This window comes from Leucoraja erinacea, chromosome 13 (assembly GCF_028641065.1).
Source record: "Leucoraja erinacea ecotype New England chromosome 13, Leri_hhj_1, whole genome shotgun sequence".
Taxonomy (NCBI): domain Eukaryota; kingdom Metazoa; phylum Chordata; class Chondrichthyes; order Rajiformes; family Rajidae; genus Leucoraja; species Leucoraja erinaceus.
Genome location: NC_073389.1, coordinates 23,713,807 through 23,731,696, shown reverse-complemented (window position 1 = coordinate 23,731,696; position 17,890 = coordinate 23,713,807). Strand labels below are relative to the sequence as shown.

The following is a 17,890-nucleotide window of genomic DNA, read 5'->3' as shown; positions in this document are numbered from 1 at the left end:
CGTACAATAACGGAATAACTGAAAGAAGTAAAGTAAAGAGTACGATTATATGGCAACACCTCTGGCAAGAGGGTGTGAAACAAATGATTGGGTCAGGAATCAGAGCAGTGTGGAATGTGTTTTTTGGTCCGGATGTTTGAGGTCAAGCTCCTGTATCTTTCGCGGAAGATTGAAGAGAGAAAGGGAAACAGCCAGTGCCAGACATGCTCGACAAAACACTAGCCCTCCTGAAGCAACATGATTTTGGTTTGATTGTATTTATGCACAGTATTATCTGATTTCATTGGACAGCATGAAAAACAAAGCTTTTTACTGTACTGCAGTACACGTGACAATCTATTTTTATATTACTAAAAGTCTGATCTTGACCACTTCCTGTTGTTCTGTATATTGATTTTAGAAAAAACGTTGCCACTTACGGCTGTGATTTGTGGCCATCTTACTTAGAGTCCCCCTCCGCTGCACAGGACTAGAGGATTTTTCCCATCGATGAAAAATAAAAGAGATATTAGTGTTTTAAAAATGTTGAGATTCTCTCTCCTGAAGGCCATGCCCCTTCCGGACGGACTATAAAACCTGGAAGTGTTGAGTGCCTCAGTCAGTCTCTGCAAGATGGGGGAACAAGAGGGTCACGTCTCTCAGTCTGAGCTGCGAATAGCAATCAACACAAGCAGTGTTGCCTTTGGTTTGGAAATTCTAAAGCTGTGTAGCCTAATTAAAGTCGCCTTGCCTAATTAAAGTTGCCTTGCCTTCTATATAATTAAAAGTCTAATCTTGACCTCTTCCAGTTTGCGCTTTATATTGATTATAAAAAAAAACGCTACCACGTACGGCTGTGATTTTTGGCCATCTTATTCAGAGTCCCCCTCCGCTCATCAGGTGCAGAGGCTTTTTCCCATTGAGGAAAAATAAAAGAGTTATTAGTGTTTTAAAAATGTTGAGATTCTATCTCCTGTCAATCACGCCATGAAGGCCATGCCCCTTCTGATGGGGGGGGGGGGGGGACTATAAAACCCAGAAGTGTGGGCGTGGCTCAGTCTCTGCAAGATGGAGGAGGGAGTAGCCACGACCCGCTGTCTAAAGTGGCCTTGCACCCTGCTTTAAATGGTATGAAACTGCACTTGAATTTGGTGGCCTTGCACCCTGCTTCAAATGGAATTTCAAGGAATAGCCGTGAGTCAACTGCCAGCCCACCAGCCGTGAGTGAGTGAGCTGCCAGCACAACAGGCTTGAGTGACTGAACTGCCAGCCCAAGAATCCATTTGGCCCACAATGTCCATACTAGCCCTCTGGAAACCAGTCCCTTCAGCCCACAACACGCATACTAGGGCTCCAGAAAGCCCCCCCCCCCCCCTCCCCCACTGGTCACCAATATTGGAACTAGTGGAGAGGTGGAATATTGCGTTGGGGGACCAGCCCTCCCGTGTGATGCTGGGACCCAACGTGTCCAACTTAGTCTAGTAATAGACAATAGGTGCAGGGGTAGGCCATTTGGCCCTTCGAGCCAGCACCGCTATTCAATGTGATCATGGCTGATCATCCCCAATCAATACCCCGTTCCTGCCTTCTCCCCGTATCCCCTGACTCCGCTATTTTTAAGAGCCCTATCTAGTTCTCTCGTGAAAGCATCCAGAGAACCTGCCTCCACCACCCTCTGAGGCAGAGAATTCCACAGACTCACCACTCTCTGTGAGAAAAAGTGTTTCCTCGTCTCCGTTCTAAATGGCTTACTCCTTTTTCTTAAACTGTGGCCCCTGGTTCTGGACTCCCCCAACATCGGGAACATGTTTCCTGCCTCTAGTGTGTCCAAGCCCTTAACAATCTTAAAACAGTAATAAACTAAATGTAAAATAAAAATCATTAATGCAGAATGTGAACAGCTGTGGGTTTATACATGAGAAATGGAATAACATGAATAACATTTAGTGCAAGATAAGGTCCAGTAAAATACGATTAAAGATAGTCCAAGGGTCTCCAACGAGGTAGATAGTAGCTCAGGACTCCTCTCTAGATGTTGTAAGGATAGTTCAGTTGCCTGGTAACAGCTGGGGAGAGTGAATTGGTCTCAAGGAGCAGGATGCTGGGGCCTTTGCCGTCTGTAGAAGTGTTTCTTGGGAATTGGGGGAAGAACAAGAATGAAGGTTCTCCTTTTAATCCAAGCGGCAAAACAACTGTTTATCCAGTGATGTTTAATGAACCGTAACCACAAGAAAAAGAGAAAATCAATGAAAACTGCTTTTAAAATTGTAATCTCATTAATAACTCATTTCTGGAGAACTGGAGCATTCTCCCAGTATTGTTAATTGACATGACATGAGCATAAAAGAAATAGAAGATAAAACTGTAATGACAAAAATTTACTTTCCTTTAAGATAAAATAAAGGGTCGGGACCCTTCTTCAGACTGATGGAATAGGGGGAGAGAAAGCTGGAAGAGAGAAGTGTGAGGTGGATATAGGTGATGTGGGAGGGGGGGGGGGGGGGGGACATGTGGGGGGGGGGGGGGACATGAAAGCAAGTCAGTTGAGAGTTATAAAGACTCGAGGTGAAAAGGAGACAGAGTATATCAGATATGGAAATTAGAGGAGTGAAATGTAAAGTCGGAGGGAGAGACATGGGTGGGAGAGGATGGGGTGGGTGGGGAAAAAAGGGGATAATACAGGACTCAAGGATGGGAGATGAGAATACAGGGGCGGGGGATGGAAGGATACTGTAAACCCAGAGTCAGTAGCATAAAATCCTCAAACGTTAAATGTTTTTTTGCCGTTTATTAAAATCTAAAATATTCCATTGTCTAGATGAAAATAAAAGAAAGTGGAAATGCCAGCTGGGAGAGACGGAGACAAACGTTATGGCAAAAATATACAAAGAATATTGCATACTTTTTGAGAACAATCAGTTTGTTGTCAGATCCAGATAGAATGGACTAAATTGAGCGGTGCAGCAGTGGAGTCGCTGTCTCACAGTGCCAGAGACCCGGGTTCAATCCACACTTCTAGTCCTGTCTGTGCGGAGTTTGTACATTCTCCCTGTGACTCTTGTCAATTTTCTCTGGGTGATCCGGTTTCCTCCCATATTCCAAAGACATGCAGGTTTGTCGGTTAATTGGCGTCTGTGAATATTGCTCCTAGTGTGTAGGTCATAGGACTAGTGTAAGGTTGATCGATGGTTGGTGATCGATGAAGAGTCTATTTCCGTGCTAAAATTAAAAACTGGTCTGCCAGCAAACATTATTTACAAGCCTCTTTAAGTGATAAATTAAAGAGAAAGTCCAAAGAAATGCCCATCTTGTTTGCAATTTACTCATACCGAGTATGAACACCAGTTGGATTGAACATTTCTGTGCCAATGAAGGGTTAATATTCATGGGTAGACTCTACCGATTTGCTTCAGTCAGTAATAATGGTGAATGGTCCAAGTTCAGTTGTTATTGCAACATCAAATTCCTAGTCAATTTTAATTTTGAGAGCACTAATATTTCTTTAATCTGTAAATAATTATCTTTGGTAGAGCTGTTTGCAGTGGTAAAGTTGCTGTCTTACAGCGCCAGAACCCAAGTTCAATCCCGACTATGGGTGCTATCTGTGTGGAGTTTGTATGTTCGCAAAATGACTGCATGGATTTTCTCTAGGTGCTCTGGTTTCCTCCCACAGTCCAAAGACATGCAGGTTTGTAGGTTAATTGGTTAGTGTTTGTGGTGATCGCTGGTTGGCGTGGACTCAGTGGACTAAAGGGCCTGTTTCCATGCTGTATCTCTAAAGTCTCTGATGAAAATATCAACCAAGCCACATTGATCCCTCCCCAAAGTTATTTTGTTCACTTTCAATTAGAACAGTAGATCATATAATGCTATGAAAGTGGAAAAGAGTGTCATTTAATTTCCAAGTACCAATCACAAAAACAAGCAGGCCTTTGTGAAATCTTTGCTCCATCCATGCTATTTGGGACAGCAGCAAATTATGCATTTACCTGGTTATAATTACAATAACCACAGCCCATACTTCAACTAGTTTGGGAATGATGTCACTTTTTCTTTTATTGCTTCACATTTAAAATGTTAAATGTGAATTAACATTCATTAACAGGGTTAGTTTATCAGTCTTATGGCACCATGTTAAATTAGTCTGGTTTACACGGAGGAAATAAAAACACAATCATAACTAAATGCTATATCAAAATACCATGCAGGTAGTACTAAAAATCTGCATGGAAGTTTGATATAGCATTTAGTTAAGGGCCAGTTCCACATGGCGATATTTTCGGCGACTGCTGGCGTCATTGACTGACATATATGGGTCGCCAAAAGAATTTGAACATTTCAAAATCCACCGGCGACAAAAAAAATGTTAAGCACAGTGGTGGGGGTGTTATAGCCTGGCCATGTATGGCTGCTGACGGTACTGGCTCACTTATCTTCGTTGATGATACAACTGCTGATGGTAGTAGCATAGTGAATTCTGAAGTGTATAGACACATTCCATCTGCTCAAGTTCAAACAAATGCCCCAAAACTCATTGGCCGGTGGTTTATTCAGCCGTAAGACAATGATCCCAAACGTACTGCTAAAGCAACAAAGGAGTTTTTCAATGCTAAAAAATTGTCAATTCTTGAGTGCCAAGTCAATCACCCGATCTGAACCCAATAGAGCATGCCTTTTTATATGCTGAAGAGAAAACTGAAGGGGACTAGCCTCCAAAACAAGCATAACATAGAAACATAGAAAATAGGTGCAGGAGTAGGCCATTCGGCCCTTCGAGCCTGCACCACCATTCAATATGATCATGGCTGATCATCCAACTCAGTATCCTGTACCTGCCTTCTCTCCATACTCCCTGATCCCTTTAGCCACAAGGGCCACATCTAACTCCCTCTTAAATATAGCCAATGAACTGGCCTCAACTACCTTCTGTGGCAGAGAATTCCACAGATTCACCACTCTCTGTGTGAAAAATGTTTACCTCATCTCGGTCCTAAAAGATTTCCCCCTTATCCTTAAACTGTGACCCCTCGTTCTGGACTTCCCCAACATCGGGAACAATCTTCCTGCATCTAGCTTGTCCAACCACTTAAGAATTTTGTAAGTTTCTATAAGATCCCCCCTCAATCTTCTAAATTCTAGTGAGTACAAGCCGAGTCTATCCAGTCTTTCTTCATATGAAAGTCCTGACATCCCAGGAATCAGTCTGGTGAACCTTCTCTGTACTCCCTCTATGGCAAGAATTCTTTCCTGTGTTTTCTGTGTTGCCTGCAAGAAATGTCTTTCCTCAGATTAGGAGACCAAAACTGTACGCAACACTCCAGGTGTGGTCTCACCAAGACCCTGTACAACTGCAATAGAACCTCCCTGCTCCTATACTCAAATCCTTTTGCTATGAATGCTAACATACCATTCGCTTTCTTCACTGCCTGCTGCACCTACATGCCTACTTTTAATGATTGGTGTACCATGACACCCAGGTCTCATTGCATCTCCCCTTTTCCTAATCGGCCACCATAAGCTAAAGATGGCTGCAATACAGGCCTTGCAGAGCATCACCAGAGAAGACACCAAGCAACTGGTGATGTCCATGAATCGCAGACTTCAAGCAGTCATTGCATGCAAAGGATATGCAAAAAGATACTAAACATGACTACTTTCATTTACGTGACAATGCTTTGTCCCAAACATTATGGTGCCCTGAAATGGGGGGACTATGTATATACACTGCTGCAATTTCTGCAAGATGAAACCAAAATGTATAAAAATGGCCTTTATCAAAATCTGACAATCTGACAATCTGACTTTAACCACAGGTGATTTTTTTCTATTACAAATTTCAAATTTTGGAGTACAGAGGCAAATAAGTAAATGATGGGTCTTTGTCCCGAACATTATGGAGGTACTTTGTCTCTCTTGATTTTGAATTGATCACCGAAAGATGAATACATGCGACATAAATCATCTCAACTATTAAATGCAGCTGTGGAATATTTTAAAGCATCACATAAAGCTACAAAAGCACAAGCCCTTCCAGCTCGTTCTTCTGTGAGCATTGAAATGTACCAAGTTTTGTGTAAATGTTTACATTTTGTACATTTTTAAAATAATTTAAAAAAAAATGCACCAATGCCAAATCCCAGCCATTCCTATTACTGACCTTATTCTCTTCTCTTCAGCTTTTCTCAATAATTCATCTCGGCGTAAAACATCTAGGATCAGGTCCTTTTCGTTGTCCAACAGGAATGACAGGTTGACAACCTCAGTGCTTTTGGACATGCTTCTGTAGCAGCTATGTTTGTTGTGCTCTCAGGTCTGCTGATGCTGCCAGTGCTGACGAGTTTTAGACAAAATCACTCGCAGTGAGATTCAGGAAACAATGAAGTGAATATGTTGGATCTCAAGTTGACTCAAGATGAAAATCTGACAAGTCTTCCCAAGAAACATGATTAACTGCAGGACTTCCAAAGACAACTCATCTTGGATTGATACTCCACTTTAGTCTTTGAGGTCATACGACCTATGTAGAAAGTTTTAAAGCACCATAAATGGACTTCAAGTCTTCCAGTTCTTAAGCATTGATCCTCGGCCAAAAATACTTGTAAACCTCAGCCACCTTTGTTGCTGAAATAGAAAACAAAAATGTTAATAAAATGAATCCTATAAATTCATTCTTATCAGCTAGATTGATTAGTAGAATTTTATTTTTTGTTCATAATTATAATGGAAACATTCTGAAGTAGTGTGTTATCACAACTGTCCTGGAAGTTGTACAATTTACAGCTCATTAAATGGTGGTTTGGAAAATATTGATATTTTGTCATATTTTTATGAACCCAATTGAAATCTTGCACAGTACTTAATTCAGCAATGATTTACTCCCAATCACTAAAATAACTATAGTTTTATTTAAGGTAGACAAAAATGCTGGAAAAACTCAGCGGGTGAGGCAGCATCTATGGAGCGAAGGAAATAGGCAACGTTTTGGGCCAAAACCCTTCTTCAGTTTTATTTAGCTTAGTGTAGATTTTAAATGACAAATTGTAAATCAATTTGATGAAGGGAGTAAGTGTTGGTTTGCACAATTCTATCCCAAACTTGCGGCTGAAGGGTCCCAACCCGAAACGTCACCTATCCAATACCTCCACAGATGCTGCCTGACCCACTGTGTTACTCCATCATTTTGTGTTTTACTCACGATTCTATCATCTACAGTTATATGCGTCACCATCCAAAACTGATGAGAAAGTCTCCAGCATTTGTTGGCCTCAGGAAATTCTGTAGCAATATGCACACAGAATGGCACAAAACTACCTCCAAAGGCACAGAGGGCATGATGCTTAGTTTTAGTTTTAAAGATACAGCTTGTAAATAGTCCATTCGGCCCACCGAGACTGCGAGGACCAGTGATTCCACCATACACTAGTTCTATCCTAAAGACTAGGGACAATTTTACAGAAGCCAATTAACCTACAAACCTGCATGTCTTTGTATTGTGGGAGGAAACCAGAGGACGGGAAAATGCTCACATGGTCACAGGTGAGTGTACAAACTCTGCACAAAGCTCTGGATTGAACCTGGGTCTCTGGCGCAGTAAGACAGCAACTCTACCACAGCGCCACCCTTGAATGCATTGCATTAAACATGAGAAAAATGTCACATCAGGGAGAGATCTTCTGAGAATATAGCTAACGCATTGGCAATGGACCAAAGCAGAGGGAGAGTTCATCTGCATGTCAAAGCAGGAGGGCCAAATATTAATACGAGGAAGTAGCAGGTATGTGTTAAGGTATGTTGCAACGACCAGGTTCGGGAATAGCTACTTCCCCACAGCCATCAGGCTATTAAACCTGGCTCGGACAAAACTCTGAACATTAATAACCCATTATCTGTTATTTGCACTTTATCAGTTTATTTATTCATGTGTTTTGTAGTTAATGCCTACTATGTTCTGTGTGCTGAAGCAAAGCAAGAATTTCATTGTCCTATCAGGGACACATGACAATAAACTCACTTGAACTTGAAGGTTGTTTTACCTCTTAAATACAAAATGATGGTCATATCTAGCATATCAAACTAATTGGAGAGCAATTTTTGCAGAAGTAAAACTGTTCTACAAATGATGATGAATGCAGCTCCAAACCCTGATTGTGCAGAGTGCAAATTAGGGCAATCATTTAATGGCTAGTTAGGAAGTGAAAACCATTTTAGCACACAAGTTGGGCAGAAGATAAATGGGCAAGATCGAGTGAACCCAGAATTCTTACATGGAGTTGAGAAAAAAAAACAAGGGAAAAAAAACCTTTTGTAGTTTCATTGAGATTTTGGACTTTGGAAACCAGGAAAAAGAATTTGGAGCCAAATTTTAAAAAGTCTTGGGAACTCAGCAAATAACAGCACAAATCCTAACTGGAAGGGAAGAAACAATATAATTCCAGTTATAACAAAAAATAACAAGGCGAGATTAAAGTAAAAAACCCCACAAAGTGCTGAAGTAATTCAGCAGACCAATCAGTATCTCTGGAGAACATGGATAGGTGACTATTCGGGTTGGGATCCATCTGAATTACTCCACCACTTGTCTCGTAAAACAGCATCTGCAGTTCCGTATGCTTCGGGTTTATAGTCAAACTTGGAATGCACAACAGCAAATCATTTTGCCCCAGGCTCATGAATGTAAGTGAAACAAAGGTTAAACTGAAGATGGTAATTTAAAATTGCTTGAGAGCAAACAAAATGTGGAAAAACACAGTACTTTAATTCATTTCTACTATTATTCAAAGCTTAATATGAATAGCCAATCAACTTGCATGAAGTAATGCATGTTGACAATCTCATCTTGCCGCAGACGTTCGCAATATGCACACAAAATGAAAACCCTGTTGGTAAATCTAATTAATTATAAAACCTGTGATGGTTGCACAGCGGGGCTGTACGACTGTGAATCACAATAAAGATGCTCAAACTGCTTAAAAGACCCAGCTATTTCCCTCACCAGAAGAATTTCCCAGACACCAATCTCATAATTATGGAATTTTGGTAGTTTAAAGGTTTGATTGTTTTGCATCTGATATTTTCACCCATTAAGAATAAACTTATCCACATCCAGACATTGGTACCAGTCTGACCTTTTTGGTGCTGTCATAGATTCTTATAAATAAAATGCTGCCACGTGCAGTGATATGGAAAATTCCATGGCCATGAATCCAGCGAGAGACGCAATATATATTTTAACACAAGGCTTCTTTTTTCTGAATTACCTGAAACAACTTCCTCATTCCAGAATGATTACAGGAAGAGATGGGAACTTCAGTTCTCAGAACCAAGGTGTGTGGAAAAATGTTGCTCAGGTTCCCTCTGAGTACATGCATGTTGGGAGCATGTACCAGTGGGGAGTTACCACATGTAGTGGCACCAAACTCTCCCGTCTTCACATGTAATGGTGTACAAGTGGTAAAGAGCAGCTTCTGAATTGTACAACACTGCCTCCAGACCCGATGAAGCCTCATCAAACATAGGCAAGGAAACCTCCTACAGTCAAGTCAAGTGAGTTTATTGTCATGTGTCCCAGAAAGGACAATGAAATTCTTGCTTTGCTTCAGCACAACAGAATATTGTAAGCATAAATACAGAACAGTTCAGTGTGTCTATATAGCATAGACCTTATATATACACAAAAATAAACAGATGAAATGCAATAGTCTGTTATAGTTCAGAGTTTGGCTGATGTTGAGTTTAATAGTCTGATGGCTGTGGGGAAGAAGCTGTTCCTGAACCTGGATGTACCAGATTTCAGGCTCCTGTACCTTCTACCTGATGGCAGCGAGGAGATGAGTGTGTGGCCAGGATGTTGTGGGTCCTTGATGATGTTGGCAGCTTTTTTGAGGCAGCAACTGCGATAGATCCCTTGATGATGGGGAGGTCAGAACGGATGATGGACTGGGCAGTGGTTACAACTTTCTGCATTCTTTTCCGCTCCTGGACGCTCAAGTTGCCAAATCAAGCCACGATGCAACCGGTCAGCATGATTTTTACTGTGCACCTGTAGAAGCTCGAGAGAGTCCTCCTTGACAAACCGACTCTCCGTAATCTTCTCAGGAAGTAGAGGTGCTGATGTGCTTTCTTTATAATTGCATCAGTGTTCTGGGACCAGGAAAGATCTTCGGAAATGTGCACGCCCAGGAATTTGAAGTTCTTGACCCTTTCCACCATCAATATAAACGGGATTGTGGGTCCTGCTGGTTTTGCTGGTGTTGAGAGCCAGGTTATTGTGCTAGCACCATTTGGTCAATCAGTCGATCTCACTTCTATACTCTGACTCGTCACCATCAGTGATTCGTTCCACAACAGTGGTGTCGTCGGCGAACTTGATGATGGAGTTCCCACTATGTCCGGCTACAGTCATGAGTATAGAGTGAGTACAGCAAGGGGCTGAGCACGCAGCCTTGAGGTGCACCCGTGCTGATTGTTATCGAGTTTGACACATTTCCACCAATACAGACAGACTGGTCTGTGGATGAGGAAGTCAAGGATCCAATTGCAGAGGGATGTGCAGAGACCCAGATCTGAGTGCTTGGTAGCCAGTTTGGAGGGGATGATGGTATTAAATGCCGAGCTGTCGTCACTGAATGACAGCCTGACATATGAGTTTTGTTGGTACACAAAAATGCCGGAGAAACTCAGCGGGTGCAGCAGCATCTATGGAGCGAAGGAAATAGGCACGTTTCGGGCCAAAACCTTCTTCAGACTAATGGGGGGGTGGGGGGTGGGGGAGCAGGGAGAAGAAAGGAAAAAGGTGGAGGAGCCCGAGGGCTGAAAGGAGACATATGAGTTTTGTTGTCCAAGTGGTCCAGAGCGGAGTGGAGAGCCAGTGAGATCGTTGATCTGTTGTGGTGGTAAGCGAACTGCAGTGGGCCGAGGTTCTTGTCGAAGTAGCAGTTGAAATGTGCCATAATCAACCTCTCAAAGCACTTCATCACCACAGACGTTAGTGCCACTGATCGATAGGTATTGAGGCACGTCACCTTGCTCTTCTTGGGCACCAGTATTATTGATGCCTTTTTAAAGCAGGTGGGAACCTCAGACCTCAGGTTGAAAATGTCCATAAAAACTCCACCCAGTTGGTCCGCACAGGCTTTTCAAACACGCCCCAGGTATACCATCAGGTCAGGGGCTTTCCGAGGGTCACCCCCCTGAAGGATCTTCTGAAATTGGCCTCTGTGACAAATACCATCATGGTGAATGGGGGCTCGGGAAGGCACATCAGTGTTCTCCCTATCAAAGCGTGCGTAAAACGCATTGAGCTAGTCAGGGAGTGATGCTTCGCCGACAATTGAGTTGCCTCCTGATTTTGCCTTGTAGGAGTTGATGGCATTCAAGCCCTGCCACAGTTGCCATACAGCACGGAAACAGGCACTTCGGCTCAACTTGCCCACGCCAAACAAGATGCCCCATCTAAGCTAGTCCCACCTGCCCATGTTTGCACCATATACCTCTAAACCTTTCCTATTCATATACCCGTCCTGTATTTTAAATGTTATAATACTTGTCTTAACTACGGTACCTCCTCTGACAGCTTGTTCTATACACCCACCGCTCTCTGCAGCTTGTTCCATAAACCCTCCACCCTCGGCACCTCGTTCCAAATACCCGCCACCCTTTTATAAACATCTGCTATCCTCCAGCCGCTGATGAATTTGCTTTCCTCCATGTGAACAGCCACGTGCAAAATGGTCTTTCGGTGGGGAATCTCAAAGTCAGTCACCAAGAGTGGCTTGGTAGCACCAGCAGTGACTGAACTAGCAGAATTATGAAAGATATACGAAGCGATATCAAAGAAGCCCTTTGGCCCACCAAATGCTAATGACTGAGGACACATCTTTGCATGAATCCTAAACCCATTCCCATCAATAGTACCCTTAGGGACAATATAAAACCACCAATTTAACTATCGCCCTGTGAGCTGTCGGATGTGAGAAGAAACCGCAGCACCTGAGGAGATCCATATGGTTACAGAGAGAACAAGCATAGATCAAATGTAAACCTCTTGGTTTTCGGCACAAAGTGCTGGAATAACTCAGCAGGTCGAGCAGCATCTGTGGAGAAAAGGGATGGGTGACGTTTCGGGTCGGAAACCTTCAAATGTCCTTCCTACACATGAGACCTCTTGGTTACCATCTACCATCCTAAGCAGTTATAGAGTCATATAGAGTGGAAAGGCCATTCAGCCTAACTTGCCCACACCGACCAATATGCCCCATCTACACTAATCCCACATACCTACATTTGGCTCATATTTCTACAAGCCAATCTTGTCCATGCACTTGTCCAAATGACTTTTAAAGTTGATGAGTCAATGCTCCTCCACATCAAACAAAGTTTGGAAGGAGAAGTGAAAGCAGCAAGGGGAGAGGATTAAACTGGAGTGGCTGGAGCTGAGATGGCCGAGGGAACATCTGGACTGGGTGTGCAGCGGGTAGGAAGTGAGCCGACATGTGGAATAAACCTACCTGATCACATCCTCACCAATCTACCAGCAATTCATGATCCACCTACGATGGCATTGGTAGGATTGTCCAACCAGGGGAGTTGGCATACACAGTAAATGACAGTGTTGTGGAGCAGTGAGACAGAGAGGTACAAGTACATAGTTTCCAGAAAGTGGTGACACAAGTGTACAAGGTGGTAAAGAGGGTGTGTGGCACCTTGCTTTCATTGAAGTTCCTCCAGCACTTTGTGTTTTGCTCACGTTATTATCATCTGCAGCCCCTTGTGTCTCCATGTCCCATACAACACCTGGCATGCCTCAAGCCTGTTTAATTTAATTTGTTCATGATATATGTTTTTTTATTTCTATTTACTTGTTGTTATTTGTACTGCACACTGAACGGACACTGGTTGAGCAACGTTTTTTTGTTTCCTCTGGGTATGTGAGTACTCAGGAAATAACAATAAAGATATACTGATACTGATACTGTATCCCTTCAACCCAACCCTGGTATCCCTGCAACCCAATTCTCAGGCCAGACGTCCAAAAGGAGACTATATATACGGGCATCTCACAAATGTTAAAATAGCACTGCCAGCGATATATGCAAAGATCTCAGTCAGCATCAAATCATTTTGGGGTGGCATAGTGGTGCAGCAGTAGAGTTGCTTCCTTTCAGCCCCAGAGATCCGGATTCGATTCTGACCACGGGAGCTGCCTGTATAAAGTTTTGCAAATTCTCCCTGTGACCGTGTGGGATTCCACCGGGTGCACAGATTTCAGCCCATGTTCTAAAGTCATTCAGTTTTGTAGGTTAATTCTGTAAAAATTACTCCTCACCGTGGACTCGGTGGGCTAAGGGGTCTGGATCCACGCTGTATTTCTAAAAGCTAAAAACTAAAAGCAGTGCAGAAAAGTAAAGAGCTGCTGCATTTTAATATTATCCATAAAAATATTCAGTAAACCAGAGAGGCAAGTGTTAACTGTTTAAATTAATGCAATAAAGCTATTTTGATACCTTCCTATCCAGAATATCCTGACATTCTGATGTTAGCCATTTTGCTCAATGACTTAAGTGTGAATCATCCATTAAATTCTACCATTATCAATCCATGGAACATGCTTCCCACTAATCCTCCCTTCAAATGACCAATTTGAAGCCTGATGTCCTCCTACTACCTGATCTGAGGAAACATACCATGAGTGTTTTGTTCTGCATGCATGACTCACCCACCTCCACCTATCACTGTGCAAATAGGTGCAGCTTATTTACTTCTCAAGCGATTTGGCCACACTGAATTTAATACAAAATATTAAACATATGGCAAGCATTGATTGAAACTACAATTATTGATCTCATCCATCTGCTGTAACCAGCTTGGTGTTCACGTCTGTGTAAAGAAATGGAATGTAGGACCTATTTACTCCCCAGGATATTTTCCTCACAATTGGTACCAAAACAGTGAAACAAAAATCTTATATAACATGTAAAAGACATATGGACAGGTACATGGAAAGGACATGTTTAGAGGGATAAGGTCCGAACACGGGCAGGTGAACTAGTGTAGATGAAGCATCTTGGTAGGCATGGAGAAGTTGGGCCAAAGGGCCTGTATCCATACTGTAGGACGCTATAACTGCTGAAATACTTCTATGCCTCAAGTTCTTTTTGATCCAAGGTTTAACTGTAGATTTAATTTAGTTCTCACTCTGATGTTATATATTTTTTAATAGTTTTCAATATATAGAGTGACACAGCACAGAATCAGGCCCTTAGGCCCAACTTACCCATGCCGACCAACATGCCCCATCTACACTAGAAGACAGTTCTAATGCAAAAGGCAATTTTCAATACAGATCAATGGACAAAGTCCAATAAACTCCAATTAAAGATAGTCTGAGGGTCTCCAATGAAGAATATCGTAGGTCAGGACCTCTCTCTAGTTGGTGATAGGATAGTTCAGTTACCGGATTACAGCTGGGCAGAAACAGACCCTGAATCTGGAGGTGTGCATTTTTACACTTCTGTACCTCTTGCCTCCTTCTTTCATCTCTGCAACATCGCCAAACTCAGACCCTCTCTCACACCTCCTGCTGCTGAAAGACTCATCCATGCCTTCATCTCCTCCCAACTGGACTATTGCAACTCACTTCTCCTTGGCATCAGCTCCACCTACATCAACCGACTACAACTGGTCCAGAACGCAGCCGCCCGACTCATCACCCACACCAAATCCTGGCATCACATCACTCCAGTCCTCAAACAACTTCACTGGCTTCCCATCTCCCACCGGATCAACTACAAAATCCTGATTCTCACCTACAAAGCCCTCCACCATCTGCCCCCCCCCCATATCTCACTGACCTCCTCTCCCCCTACCAACCCTCACGGTCCCTCAGATCCACATCAGCCGGTCTCCTCTCCATCCACAAGTCCAACCTCCGCAGTTTTGGGGACAGAGCCTTCTCCAGGGCAGCTCCAAGGCTCTGGAACTCCCTCCCCAACTGATCCGCAATTCCGTGTCCCTCACCATCTTCCAGTCCCGCCTCAAGAACCATCTCTTCACCTCTGCCTATCCTTAGCCCCACGTCCCCCTCCCTTTTCATCTGTGCATGAATTGCCTCATATTGTGTTTTGAATTGAATTCTGTCTTTAATTTGTGTACTAGTCATGTCTCTACTATTTATTTCATTCCACTTACATGTTTTTCCTCTACTTGCTAAATTTTTGTAAGGTGTCCTGGAGACCCTTGAAAGGCGCCCATAAATAAAATGTATTATTATTATTAATGGGAGAGGGGAGTAGAGGGTGAGAAGTCTTTCATTATGCTGGTGGCCTTGCCGAGGCAACGTGAAGTGTAGATGAAGTCAACGGGAGGGAAGATGGTTTGCTTGATGGTCTCGCTTGTGTCCACAACTCTCTGTAATTTCTTGTGGTCTTGGATGGTCTTGATTACTCTCTGTAATTTCTTGTGGCTATGTTACTAAACCGTGCTGTGATGCATCCCATTAAAATGCTTTCTACCGCACATCTGTAGAAGTTAGTGAGAGTTGTTAGTGTGCTTTCTTGCCCATTGCTTCGATATGGTTGGTACAGGACAAGTTGCTGATGATATTCACTCCTTGGAACATGAAGCTTTCAACCATGTCTACTTTGGTGCCGTCAATGTGTATGTTCACCGCTTCACTTCCTGATGTGTCCTTCACAATCCCTTTTGTCTTGCTGACATTGTGGGAAAGGTTGTCATCTTTGCACCACGTTACAAGATTCTCAATCTTTTTCCTGTACTCCGTCTCGTAATTATTTGATATCCGGCCCACTACTGTGGTGTTCTTTGCAAATTTGTAAATAGAGTTGGATTTGTATTCGGCTGCACAGTCGTGGGTGTATACGGAGTATAGAAGGCCTTGGACAGCAAGAACCTGGTAAGACTACGTAACAAAGAATTTTGAATCTTCTTAGATATTCCTTTGCTGTGTCAGATATTAAAAATGCATTGCACAACCTCAGCTATTCTGCCTGAAGTATGCATGAAGGCCTTAAATCATGTATGGAAACTGCACAGCCCACTGACAACATACCCGATAACATCCAGCAATCCAGTTTCTAATTAACTTCCTTTGTGTTGGGCAGTATAGACATATGCAAGGATAGAATTCCTCACCCCATATCTCGAAACAAAAATAGAAAGAGCAAGTAGTCAGTGCAGAGTATCCACAACACAGTAAATTTAAAGATGTACAAAGTAAATCACTGACTCAACTGGAAGGAGTGTGTAAGAGCCTGGAAAAATGGGAAAGAAAGAGTGATAAAAATGTGTTGAGTCTTTTACATCGGCACATCGCCAGGCCAGGGCAACCCCTGTAACCCTGACCCAGTCCTGCCGCCAGGGCCACTGGCCTTTATGGCCAGGTTAAGACACTTAATATATTTTTAAACGGGTAGAAGAATGGTACCAGAAGCTTGGCGACTCTTGTGTGCTGACTCCGTGTGGTCTACTGTCTTATGCTCATGTACTTGGTATGATTGTGTCTAATGTATAGTAGGATTGTCCCCAAATTGTATGCAAAAAATATATATTTCACTGTCCTTGGGTACACATGACAACAAAGTACCATGAATCATCCCATATTTTAGGAGCTGAAAAGCTACTTATAAATGGTTAATAGATGTGCACTTCTAGACCCCCGGGTCACGGAGTTTGAACCGGCCCCATCGCGGAGCTCGGATTCAGCCACGGGACTTGCTTACCATCACCCGGCGGGGTCACAACATCGGAGGCCTGGATCGCAGAGGGAGAACAAGGAGGGAAGAGACAAGGACTTTAAGACTTTTGCCTTCCATCACAGTGAGGAGGTGCATGGTGGACTCACTGTGGTGGATGTTAAATTTGTGTTCATTGTGTGTTTTGTTATTTTATTCTATGTTATGACTGCAAGGCACGAAATTTCGTTCAGACTGAAAAGTCTGAATGACAATAAAGGATACTTGATACTTTACGGTTCCGTCCATTTGAGAACCTTATTTACCAAAGAACTGGGGCTTTTCTCTATAACTGAATGTTTTTCAGTGAAATTCCTTTATGTCTTACACAACCATCTTGCATTTTTCATTGTACCGGTCGGTACCCCTCCATACTTGTGGACATACGACAATAAAAAGCAACTTGACTAGCAAATTTATGAACATTAGTTTGAAGTATTTAGTTTAGCTACAGTCCCAATTTGATATCAGCTACAGATTCTGAAATCATATTACAATTTATAGAATCCCAAGGCTCTACTTGCATTTATGCTAAAAAAGTCAAAATGCTGGACAAACTCGGCAAGTCAGGCAGCATCTCTGGAGAAGATGGATGTGATGTTTGAAACTAAAGTCTGAAAAAGAATCCTGAACCACAACGTCATCTATCCATGCTCTCCAGTGATGCTGTCTAACCTGCTGAGTTACTCCACTTTAGTTTAGTTTAGAGTCCCACCGGATCCGCGCTGACCAGCGATCCCCACACATTAACACTATCCTACACCCACTAGGGACAATTTTTACATTTACCAAGCCAATTAACCTACAAACCTGTACGTCTTTTGAGTGTGGGAGGAAACCAAAGATCTCGGAGAAAAACCCACGCAGATCACAGGGTCGAACGCACAAACTCCGTACAGACAGCACCCATAGTTCAGGATCGAACCCGGGTCTCCGGCGCTGCATACGCCATAAGGCAGCAACTCTACCCCTGCGCCACCGTGACCGCTGCGCCACCGTGATCTTTATCTGACGTTTGCAATGCTATTTTCTATATTGTGTCTTTTTTTGTAAACCAGCACCTGCAATTCCTTGTGTCTATGTCTTTCATTGATGCTAACTAGACCCTGCTCAGCCTCTTGCAACCTTCTTGCAGAAGCAGCCAGAACGTTATGGGCTCAAGT

At 42.9% G+C, this 17,890-nt stretch overlaps 1 protein-coding gene across 5 annotated transcripts in view; it reads right to left on the bottom strand.

Moving 5' to 3' along the window:
- Window positions 1-17,890, bottom strand: part of sytl5 (synaptotagmin-like 5) — a 150,822-nt gene that overhangs the window by 72,712 nt on the left and 60,220 nt on the right. For all 5 annotated transcript variants that reach the window (XM_055644588.1, XM_055644587.1, XM_055644590.1 and 2 more), the window contains exon 2: window positions 6,137-6,600. In XM_055644588.1, coding sequence (XP_055500563.1) covers window positions 6,137-6,255 — 119 coding nt within the window. In that variant the 5' untranslated portion in view covers window positions 6,256-6,600. The remainder of the gene's footprint in view (window positions 1-6,136; window positions 6,601-17,890) is intronic.